The sequence below is a fragment of the Geotrypetes seraphini genome, chromosome 2, assembly GCF_902459505.1.
Source record: "Geotrypetes seraphini chromosome 2, aGeoSer1.1, whole genome shotgun sequence".
Lineage (NCBI taxonomy): Eukaryota > Metazoa > Chordata > Amphibia > Gymnophiona > Dermophiidae > Geotrypetes > Geotrypetes seraphini.
In genome coordinates this window covers 328,401,473-328,414,101 of record NC_047085.1, presented here as the reverse complement: position 1 = coordinate 328,414,101, position 12,629 = coordinate 328,401,473, and the positions used below count along the sequence as shown (strand labels likewise).

At 42.0% G+C, this 12,629-nt stretch overlaps 1 protein-coding gene across 2 annotated transcripts in view; it reads right to left on the bottom strand.

Annotated features, from left to right (window-relative positions):
- Positions 1–521: 521 nt before the first annotated feature.
- THRB (thyroid hormone receptor beta) overlaps positions 522–12,629 on the bottom strand; it is a 236,230-nt gene continuing 224,122 nt past the window's right edge. For both annotated transcript variants that reach the window (XM_033930174.1, XM_033930175.1), the window contains 3 exons: positions 10,848–10,994; positions 6,360–6,618; positions 522–1,166 (listed from right to left, as the gene is read on the bottom strand). In XM_033930174.1, the coding sequence (XP_033786065.1) occupies positions 925–1,166; positions 6,360–6,618; positions 10,848–10,994 (648 nt within the window). In that variant the 3' untranslated portion in view covers positions 522–924. The remainder of the gene's footprint in view (positions 1,167–6,359; positions 6,619–10,847; positions 10,995–12,629) is intronic.

The following is a 12,629-nucleotide window of genomic DNA, read 5'->3' as shown; positions in this document are numbered from 1 at the left end:
AGTATTTGCATGCAAATGCGAAAATTCCACATAAGCACTATTCTGTAAATATGCAGTTATCTTACATAGTGTGCATTTGCAAGGGCAGTGTACACATGAATAGAAATAGGGCACAGCATGGTCAAGGATCAAATAAAAAACTTTTTGAACTGAAAAAAAAAAGCTTACTTGCATAACTTACTATAAGTTACATAGGTTTCTTCAACACTTATATACTCAGTTAGGCCAGTATTTTATAAAAAAAGGCAGGCGCCGTCATTCTTTTATAGAATGAGATCCTACTATTTTCCCTGTTATGTGATTGCCCTCAGAAGAACCTTTAAAAAGCAGTTGCACCTTTGGCATTGTACCAAACACATAATTGCCTTTTGAATATTGGTCTGATAGAATATGATAATACCTACGGATCATATGCCCCAACAAGTGCAATGCAATGCCATGCTGCTCTCTGGTCTGAAGATATTTATACTAGCTCACTAAATATTTGACTGCATTCTGAGAAGATTGCATAGTTCCATATCTCCAAGCATAGAGGCCGATGAAGCCTGTTTATATTATTTAGGGTGCTGGTATGCAAAATGACAGATTTTAGCAAATATCATCAAGATATACAGATCACAAATAGTGTACCTTAGACCCCTAAAGAATTCTGTTACCTCAGCAGTGAATGATTAAAAATCACTTCTTAATGAACAAGGATCCCATGGGACTCTGAATGCACATTTCCCCCTTTCCCCACTTCTGTAAAGCACTCAGTCTAAGGACAGGATGAGGAAAACACTGCAGTCACAAATACCCACATTAGAGGGACTTTGTCATTCATCTGTAGACATAATATAAAAATAGAAGCTGATAATAAAGGCAGTAGAATGACACGACACTCCAGCCATGTTACTGGAGTCCAAAAAACAATGCTGTGTCTTTCTAATCCTCAAACACCTCCAAGAATAAAGGAGGAAAGAGTTCTGTGGGGCATTCCACCTTCATGTGCAAGAATCGGCTAGCATGGCAGGCTCCAATCATTCGGAGGTCAGTAACCTTCATCAGTAGCTTTGGCCAAAAGTGTGCAACCTTGTGCTTTCTGTAATTGATGTAGTGTTCAAATGCCAACAGGAACCCTTCCTGACATTTCTCTATACTGTCTACACTGATGAGACCTGGACGATCTGTAAACAAGAAAAGATATGCTAAATGTTATTAACGAACTTAAAAGGACTAGGCACTTAACTCCTAAAGTAGGTACAGTCAATATTTATTATCTGACTTGCCAGTTGATGGTTTCATGTTAAATAGAGCATATTTGAAAACAAAAAGAATGTAAATCGGAAACTTCAATTCATACATAAGAAGAAAAGATACATAATGAGGCCTCAGATTTCAACATTACCAAAATTCTTATGAAGGGTACATTTGTTACTCTGGCTATGAATTATCAGAGATAGTTTCAGCAGAGCTTCCAAATCTATGGACCTTTCTAATTTAAAGGCTTTTCATAGATTCATTGGGGCCAATATTTAGGCCATGAGAGGCAGCCTAGCTACCTCCTGTGGTTGGCGGTGAACCCAGATATTTCATGCTGGGGTTGTATCTGGCCAATGGCATTGAATTTCTGGGTTAAATGCAGCCGCCAAAGACTTAGACAGCCAAGCCGATATTCATTGGCTGCTCGGCTAAGGCATAGAAGCCAAAGATAGACCTGCTTTTTAGGCGGGTCTGTCTGACCGCTAGACTTAGCTGATCAGCCAATGAATTCTGGTGGTGACCAGCTATGTCTTGTGACATAACCAGTCACCAGCCAATCTGCTGATCGGAATATTCAGTGGGAGATAGTTGGCCATCTCCCACTGAATATCAGCAGTTAGCCAACTTAGCGATATTTAGCCGACTAAGAGCCGTTGCCGGCTGGCTAAATAGTGCTGAATAGCGAGCAGATTGTAACTTAGAACTACTGACATTCTAAGGTTCAGGATAAATCTATCCATATTACAAAGCAGGTCCATCTACATACTGAATTAGTATCCCAATGAGAAACTAGATGGTTTATGGACTTCTGTTTAAGGCAGTGATCTTTACTATTTTTCAATGGGGGGGGGGGGGCAACATTGGGGGAATAAAAACAAACTAAAACACAACAAAAGAACAAAAGCACAACAAAACAAAGCTTTCAATGAGAAGTCAGTCTTTGATAAAATGGATGGTGCCTATAGCTCTCCAGGGTTGTAGCCATTCCAATTGATCAGAGAAATATGTGTACATAAAATGAAATTTGATTCTTCAGACTCCCTCTCTGCCCCTCAGTCCATCTTGCCTCCCCAACCCATATTTACCAGAAAACTCTTCTAGTACTAGCTATTTATAATTTCTATAGCGCTGAAAGGCTACTCAGAAGAGCTTGCAATCTACTCCCAATATACTGTATACTGTCTCTCAAACTTATACTAATCAGTCTCAACTTCCACCAGTCTTTCATCCCAGTCAGCCATCATCCTGCCTTCAATCCCTTCAAATCGTGTTTCCCTCTTGCTGTATAAACTCAGACTCACTGAGAACTACACAGTCTTGAAGGAAAACAGAGCAGTTGTTCTGGGGACAGGTTCAGCAGAAAGCCTCTGGACAATATGGGGGGGGGGGACAGTATATCTTATTGAGAGAAGACAGCTAGGGAGCCACACTTAGGGTCAGTGAGGACCACAACTGGCTCCCAGAACATTGGATTAAAGGTACATCATGATAAATGAATATTGCTCCTAAATGGATATCTTTTTGGATAATCAAGTCCTGATATTCAGAGTATCTCAACAGGTCAGTATCTGATTACCAGAATTAGGCAACTTATCTTTTTGAATAAAACCTACAATGTGATTGATGGACAAGAGTACTTTACTCTCTTTTGCATGCGTTAGTAAGGGTAGGTTAGTAAAGTAGGCAGTAGGGCATGCAAATTTCTCTCATGCATATTCATTAGGGATATCTTGAAACCCTTACTAACGCATGCAAAAGAGAGTAAAGTGCTCTTGTCCATCAATCACATTGTAGGGACTGTCCCAGGACAGGTTTAAGAACTACTGGCCTAAGCAGTGTACATTTTGGTACTCGAGTATTTCTCCATATCTGTTCTGGTGGGCTCACAATCTGACTAACGTACATGGGGCAATGGAATGTTAAGTGACTTGCTCAGGGTCACAAGGGGCAGCGCTGGGCTTGAACCCGCAACCTCAGGGTGCTGCAGCCCTAACCACTAGGCCACTCCTCCAATACTTGAGCCACTTTGCTTTTGGCTTTGTGTCTCATAAGACATTAATGGGGCAGTTCCTTAAACTAGATGCTACCATTTACCCTATTTTCACACATATAATGCGTGCGTTATACACGATTTTTACAAACCGTGCATAACCTTGCGTGTTATACGCGTGAGCGCGTTGTACAATTTTTTTTTTTCATTCCGATCCGGCATCCTCCCCCCCGCTCGCGTCACCCCCCCTCCCCCACAATCCTACATCCCCCCCAGCACCGCAAAACATCTCTTACCCGATTGGGCACCGGCACCAGCACCAATGCACAGGATGTGCCAGTGCCAGTGCCCGAAGATCCTCCCTCGTTGTTGCTGGGCTGGGCTGTGCTGGGCGGTGCGAGGGAGATCCTCCTTCTTCCTCGTGCCGGGCTGGACTGGGCTTTGAGCATCTGCGCATGCTCAAAGCCTTCTGGTCTCGCTCTCTCCGACATTCTCAGAATCTCGGAGAGAGCGAGACCAGAAGGCTTTGAGCATGCGCAAATGCTCAAAGCCCAGTCCAGCCCGGCACGAGGAAGAAGGAGGATCTCCCTCGCACCGCCCAGCACAGCCCAGCCCAGCACAGCAACAACGAGGGAGGATCTTCGGGCACTGGCACTGGCACGTCCTGTGCATTGGTGCTGGTGCCGGTGCCCAATCGGGTAAGAGATGTCTTGCGGTGCTGGGGGGGGATGTAGGATCGCGGGGGAGGGGGGGTGATGCGAGCGAGGGGGGGGGAGGATGCCGGTTCGCAGGCCAGAAGAGTAAGCGGGAGTGGGAGGAGGTTATAGCAGCATGCGCGGTATACGCGTGTGCGTGCTATATAAATTTTTTTTTACTGAAATGCTTTGGACCCGCGCGCTATACGCGTATGCGCGTTATATGGGTGAAAATACGGTACATATGTGTTACATGCACTGGAGTAGTAAAGGGGGGTGAACTGCCCTGGATGCAACTTTGGTGCAACTTTTCTCCCCCCTCCCCCTGGAACCTCTTCAAATCTTCACTGGCCGAGAACAGCATACTTCCAAAGTTTACATACTGAGATCCTTACATCGGTCTCCAAATTCATTATTATGAAGACCACTGACCAGCTTAGTAGCCACCCTCTGAACTGTTCCCATTCTGATTATATTTTTTGAAGGTGTGGTCTCCATAACTGAACACAGTATTCTAAATGAGGTCTGACCACAGACTTATACGCAATCGCTATCTTCTTTTTCCTGCTGACCACTCCTCTCCCTAAACATTACATTACATTAATGGCTTCTATTCCGCCTGTACCTTGCAGTTCTGGGCGGATTACAAAAGAAACAGCTGGACATTTCCAGGAGAATTACAAGAAGATTGGAGAATTACAATTTAGTGAATAGGATACAGAAAAGATGACTGTAGATTTACAATTTGAGGAGCTGTACAATTAGGAGATAGTGCAATTCCCGTAAATGTACAATTTGGGAGGCAGTTGACATGCTTGAGGTTTTGACGAGAAAGGATTTCTGGAGAAGAGGAGAGGTTAGGGGGAATTATACGGAGGGGATGACCATGGTTAGAGTTAAGAGTAAACACCCAAGCACAGGATTGTGTCATCACTTTCCACCTGTTTGGCTACATTAAAATCACAACATACAGTCACCTTTGAGTTCCACTATAATCTTGATGAGAAAGTAGCTTTTTTTCCATCCCCTTCCCAGCATTGCAGAGGGAGGCTTGCAGTTCCAACCTGATTGCACGGCCATCATGTCTCTGCCCCTAGTTTATAAATATTATTGTCTTTAAACCCATATCCTTTAAACAATCTCTTCTGTTCTTGTGAATTGCCTATTTGTTTTTCTGTTGGCAATCAATACTTCCTTTTCCAAACAGCCATCAACCCATGGCAATGGAAGATTTTTCAGGGGTTGCTATGAAGATCTACAATTTACACCCAAGGGAAATTCAGCAAGTCACAGTAAATTTTGTAGGCAGCAACACACAGAAGGAGAATGAAGATATAACACGCAGGGAAACTAAATTTTGACATTCAAGGGCACTGATGCCAATTTTGATAATGGTCATTAGTGTTAAATGAATGAACCTTATTCCACTTTATTGATAACAGGTAAAAAACAAACAAACCCATCGGAGGGTTGATATTCATTCAAAGCAATTTAAAAAGGCAAGAAATGGCTGGTTAAATCTCTTGTTCAGGGCTAACTGGTCATGTTCAATGGCACTTAAATGGAGAGTACTGCTGAAAATGACACCTACAGCAAAACTTGCTCCAAACAGGCTACTCGCAGCCAGCCCTAGCAGGGCCTTTCCTCTGATGCATCGGAAATGACATGTCAGAGGAAAGTTGCTGCCAGGACTTGCTGCAAGCAGCCTGTTTGGAGCGCATTCTCCTGCTGACCGGCTGCCGCTTTGGGTAAGGAAGGGAGGGAGGGAGTGAGGATGTCCGTGGCTCAGGACTGCCGCCTGCTTCTGCTATTTCGTGGCTTGAGAGAGGGAGGGGGGCTTTCCGGCTTAGGACCGCTGCTGTGCTGCTGCTTCAGGATAGGAGGGAGGAGGTTCGCATCTCAGTTGCTTTGGGGGCTTGAGGGAGGGAGGGGAGATTTATGGTTCTGGACCGCTGCCACGCTGGTGCTTCGGGTCAGGAGGGAGGTGGGTTTGTGGGGCTATGGCTCAGGAATGCTGCTGCTTCTAGTGCTTCGGGGTTTGAGGGAGGGACGGGGTTTGTGGATCAGGACTGTTGCCACTGGTGCTTCGGGGTCTTTTATTTTCACCTGGCAATTTTTTGGGCGGCTGTGTGAGTGCCGGTTAACGGAGATTCTACTGTATCTGTATCCTAACAGGGTTTTTGAGTAATCTCAGTAAGGGAATTTATAGGCAGGAGACACAACTCTGAATTTCTGTTATATTATCTCCCCTCAAATTCTTCTTCTTTTTTTTTTTTTTTCTAAAAATGAAAGCATTATCAAACACATATGATTCAGCCTTATCATCTACAAATGACTACTAATACTATAAAGACTTTGGTAAAGTATTTAACAACATGAATGTGAAAATCAACAAAATTAATGTGAAAATCCTGGAGACTGTATGCACTAACCTGAGGACATGAGGAGCACAGCCTGCAACAAGGCAACTTCGGTATCGTCCAGGTTGAATGAAGACAAAGACATGCCCAGGTCAAAAATTGCATCGGACACAACACCAAGTCCTCCATTTTTCAACTGTCCCCTGGTCACTGCTATTTCTCCATTCAGTGTTAAAGTTTCACTTTCTGGGTCATAACGTACTGCTGCCCGCAGGGACATGATCTCCATACAGCAGCCTTTCAGGAGGATGATTTGGTCTTCACATGGCAACTATAATATAATAGCTTCTTAAATATTTTTTGTCTAAATATTAATTTCTGAATAATAATACAATAGTTGTTCTAATAAAAGAAGCTAAGATTTATTGTTTGCTCTAAAAATTATATTTTGTTATATTACATCACACTGTATAAAAATGTTAAATATTTCAATCTTTGTCTTGTTTATTGCACATCACAAAAGTAGTACTTGACATAAATCATTTGTGACAGAACCTGCTTAAATGGCCAGCTGCATAAGAATATAAGAATTCCCATACTGGGAAAAAACCAAAGGTCTATCAAGCCCAGTATCCTGTTTCCAACAGTGGCCAATCCAAGTCCCAAGTACCTAGCTAGATCCCAAGTAGTAAAAGAGATTTTATGCTGCCTATAAATAAGCAGTGGATTTCCCCAAGCCATCTCATGAATGACCTATGGACTTCTCTTTTAGGAAATTATCCAAAACGTTTTTAAACCCTGCTAAACTAACTGATTTCACCAGACAGATGAAGAAATATTTTCAGAGATTAGGAAAGCTGACAAATTGGGCAACAGTTTAATAATGGGTGATTTCAATTACTATTTCTGAAATGAAGACAAACCGAGGCCTTGTTCCTCCATTTCATATTTTTGTCTTTCAGGTTTGGTTTGGGTATTGAATTTCCTGTAATCGGTTTTGGAAGACTTAGACACCCCTCTAGCATGGATTGTGGGCTCCAGAGTCCTTATCACATAGCCTGGGCACACAAAAAACCTTTTTGTATTGATAATTTCAACTGCCTCAACAATGACTGGATAAATGTTACATCAGGGAGTGCTAGGGAGGTAAAATTCTTAGATGTTATAAATGACTGCTTCTTGGAGCAACTGGTCCAGGAACCGACAAGAGGAGGAGCTATTTTAGATTTTGTGCTTAGTGAAATGCAGAACATAGTACAGGAGGTAACTGTGTTGGACTCTGTGGGAAACAGTGACCATAACATGATCAAATTTGAGCTGATAACTGGAGTAATGTTGCTATAGAAATCTGTTGTAGCTGCATTTAATTTTCACAAGGGTGACTATGATAAAATGAGGAAAATGGTTAAAAAGAAGCTAAAAGGGGCTGTGGCAAAGGTCAGAAGTGTAAACCAGGCATGGATGTCGTTTAAAAATACCATATTGGAAGCCCAGATCAGATTTATTCCACGTATTAAAAAAGGTGGAAAGAAGAGAAAACGAGAGCCGGTGTGGTTACAATGTGAAGTGAAAGAGGCTATTACAGCCAGAAAACATCATTTAAAGCAGGACTGCCCAATTCCGGTCCTCGAGATTTACTGGCAGGCCAGGTTTTCAGGATATCCACAATGAACATGCATGAGACAAATTTGCATACCAAGAAGGCAGTGCAGGCAAATCTCTCTCATGCATATTCATTGTGGATATCCTGAAAACCTGACCTGCCATAGATCTTGAGGACTGGAATTGGGCAGCCCTAATTTAAAGAATGGAAAAATGATCCCAATGAAGAAAATAAGACGAGACATAAGCACTGGCAAGTTAGATGCAAAAAACTCATAGTAAAAATTTTTTTAGGTACATCAAAAAGCAGAAAACCTGTGAGGGAATTCATGGAACCGTTGGAGATAAAGAAGTATAAGGTGGGCTCAGGGAGAATAAGGTCATAGTGGAGAGACTGAATGCATTGGTGTTTACGGAAGATGATGAAATCTTCCTGAACTAGAAATAGTTTTCAAGAGTGATGAGGTGGAGGATTTGAAAGAAATCTTGGTGAACCTAAAAGATGTACTAAGCCAAATTGACAAGATAAAGAGTGATAAATCACCTGGACTGGATGGTATACATCTCAGGGTACTGAAAGAACTCAAATATGAAACTGATGATCTGTTGTTAGTGAACTGTAACCTGTTTCTAAAATCCTCTGTAGTGTCTAAGGATTGGAGAATGGCCAATGTTACATCGATTTTTTAAAAGGGTTCCAGGGGAGATCCGGGGAATTACAGACCAGTAAGCCTGATCTCAGTGTTGGGAAAAATAGTGCAAACAATTATAAAAAATAAAATTGTGGAACATGTAGACAAACATGATTTAATGAGACAGTCAACATGGATTCAGCCAAGGGAGGTCTTGCCTCACCAATTTGCTTGACTTCTTTGAAGGTGTGAATAAACATGTGGATAAAGGCGAGCCAGTTGATGTAGTGTATCTAGATTTCCAGAAAGCTTTCGTTAAAGTTCCTCATGAGAGGCTCCTGAGAAAATTAAAGAGTCATGAGATAGGAGGCATTGTTCAATTGTGGATTAAGAATTGATTATCGGAAAGAAAACAAAGGGTAGGGTTAAATGGCCATTTTTCTCAATGGAGGAAGGTAAATAGTGGTGTGCCGCAGGAATCTGTACTGGGACCAGTGCTATTTAACTTATTTATAAATGATCTGGAAACTGGAACTATGAGTGAGGTGATTAAATTTGCAGATGATACTAAGGGCTCCTTTTACTAAGGTGCACTAGCGTTTTTAGCGTATGCAGGATATTACTGCGCACTACACCACGCACTCCGTGGCTAGAACTAACACCAGCTCAATGCTGGTGTTAAGGTCTAGCGCATGCGGCAATTCAGCACACGCTATTCCGCGTTAATGCCCTAACGCACCTTAGTAAAAGGAGCCCTAAACTGTTCAAAGTTGTAAAAACACATGCACATAGGAAATTGGAAGACTGGACAAATGCAAAATAATGCACATTGGGAAGAATAATCCAAATCATAGTTACTGGATGCTAGGGTCCACCTTGGGGGTCGGCACTCAAGAAAAAGATCTGGGTATCATCATGAACAATTCACTGAAGCCTTTCACCCAATGTGCATCATTGTCCAAGAAAGCAAACAAGTTGCTAGGAATTATTAGAAAAGGAATGGTAAAAAAGACTAAGAACGTTATAATGCCTCCATATTGCTTAATGGTGTGACCTCACCTTGAGTATTGCGTTCAGTTCTGGTCTCCTTATCTCAAAAAAGATATAGCGGCACTAGAAAAGGTTCAAAGAGCAACCATAAAGGGGATGGAACTCCTCTCATATGAGGAAAGACTAAAGAGGTTAGGGCTCTTCAGCTTGGAAAAGAGATGGCTGAGAGGAGATATGATTGAAGTCTACAAAATCTTGAGTGGTCTAGAACAGGCACAAGTGGATCGAATTTTTTTTACTGCATCACGATCTTAATATACAAAGACTAGAGGATGCTTGATGAATTTACAGAGTAGTACTTTTAAAACCAATAGGAGGAAATATTTTTTCACTCAAGAGAATAGTTAAGCTTTGGAATGCAGTTAATGTAGCTGGTTTTAAAAAAGGTTTGGACAATTTTCTGTAGGAAAAGTCCATAAACTGCTGTTGAGACAGACATGGGAGAAACCACGCCTGATTTAAAGTCCTAACCTTAGCAGCTGATTCTTTGAGCTTTTTACAGTCATTTCCTTTATTTTATCTAGCTGCCCTTTCAAAGATTAAATGCTGCTATAGCAGATTTTCTTAGTGACTTCAGTTATTGTGAGGGGCCGCTGTAAAGTTCTCAGCCCAACCAACAAGATTGGGGCAGTCTTCATCAAGGGTTATACACTTAAAGCCTCTTCTATCAAACTGCGCTAGCAGTTTTTAGCGCAGAGCTGCGCTGAATGGTCCGCGCTGCTCCTGAAGCTCATAGGAACTCTATGAGCATCGAGAGCAGCGCGGGCCATTTAGCATGGCTCACCGCACTACAAACTGCTAGTGCAGTTTGATAGACGAGGGCCTTAGTGCAGTGGTTTCCCTCTTTTTTGTTCTGTATTTTTCTGATGGAACAAATAAAGTGGAAAATCAATGTGCTAAGTGAATAGCCCTTGACGGAGACTGCCCCAACTTTGTTGGTTGGACTAAGAACTTTTCATCAGCCCCTTTTAAGTCAAATTTGATCATATCATAATCATATGATCATGTTATAATCATTTGATCATATTATAATTATAATCAGTACTTCTTGTACTAATTGCTGCATGATAGCAATGAACTTCATTCTTAAGCCAGGGAACATGATCTCAGTCTCTCAGATTTACTGCTAATATACACAATAAGCATAACATAGTGCAAATGCAATTTATATATTTTAAAAACAACACCATTTTTCCACATTCTGCTAACTTCATGGCAAGGTTTTGGATGAATTCATCTAAAATAAAAAAAAAAATATGAATATATGTTTTCTCACCTCACAAAACATGGGTAACTTTTTGGCAAAATCCACCACTCTTGTAATTGCTGGTGTGATGATTTTTGTAAACTGACTAAAGGCTTCTAAGTCCACCTTTCCACCTTCTGGAGCATTGACTATTGGTGCCTGCCCAATATCTTCTGGCTAGATATAACAAATAAAACAAGTTTTAAACCATGAGAAACATTCTCACAGCCATATACTTTCCAAATGACTCACAGTACTCAGTTGGGGAGTGTGTGGCACAGTGGATAGAGTTACAGCCTCAGCACCCTGAGATTGTGGGTTCAAATCCCATGCTGCTCCTTGTGACCCTGGGCAAGTCACTTAATTCCCCATAACTACAATGAATGCAATTATTGTTAATTTTTTTAATCTCAATAACTTTATTGCTCTACAATTCAATTCAATTTGCTTTTAATTTAATTTAATTTAATTTAATTCTTATATACCGCTATTTGGAAAATGACTTGTCATTCAAGTGAATGTGCTTGTGAGTTATTATTAAACAAGTACAGGTAAAAAGGCACTGGCTGAAAGTGGATTGTTCAGTTGGATTAAAAAGTTCCTTAAAATCAGTCTAGGCTGCAGTATTACTGATATTTTTAAACTGCAGATATTGCAAGAAATCTCTATCTGGCCCTTGACTTTCGTATAATGAAGAATACTTTATCATCGTCACTGTTATTATCATTTTCATTAGAAGCAGTGTAGTCTAATTCATCACTTGCATCTTCATCTTCATTATCATCATCATGCTGGCAATTACAGAGAAGGCTTTCACAAAGTTGGAATCACTGTCTTACTTTTCTAACAATTTTTCAACTAATTGTAAACTCTGAATAATTTTGAGAACTGATTCAAGAATGTCATGTATGGGAACCCTTCAGTCTCGGGTGATAAACAAGCAGATTTCCTCTCTAAAGGCTATCAATTTAGAGGACAGCATAGGCGTCAGAACAGGGGAGGCCACAGGGGCCATGGCCTCCCCAAAAACTGGTGCCCGACCCCCCCCCTCCCGACTCCCAGGGTATAACTTAAAAAGATCGGGCAGCCACCGCCATTCAGCTTCAAGGATCAGGCCTGCCCCCGGAAGTAGAATGAAGACTTCCGGGGGCAGGCCTTCTTCTTGATGCTGCGCGGCGGCTGCCCGATCATTTAAAATTGAAGCTGCCGCATGATTTTGCCGGGGCTAGTGCGGAGTGCCTTGGCCTCGCCAAACAAGACAGCATTCCGCTGCCCCTGGTGGACAGGTGCACCAATGCAAAAGTTTCCTTGGGATGACCAGCAGTTCGTTGTGATAGAGCCATCTGTTCACCAAGCACTGCAACCATCTTCAACCAATTCAACAAACACAGACCATTCTACTGGTTTCATGACATGCCATAGACCAGTGGTTTCCAACCCTGTCCTGAAGGACCACCAGACCAATCTGGTTTTCAGGCAAGCCCTAATGAATATGCATGGAGCAGATTTCCATGCCTGTCACTTCGATTATATGCAAATCTCTCTCATGCGTATTTATTAGGGCTAGCCTGAAAATCCGACTGGCCTGGTGGTCCTCCAGGACAGGGTTGGGAACCACTATCATAGACTATCCCTAAACCAGGGGTGTCAAAGTCCCTCCTCGAGGGCCGCCATCCAGTCGGGTTTTCAGGATTTCCCCAATGAATATGCATGAGATCTATTTGCATGCACTGCTTTCAATGCATATCCATTGGGGAAATCCTGAAAACCCGACTGGATGGCGGCCCTCGAGGAGGGACCTTGACACCCCTG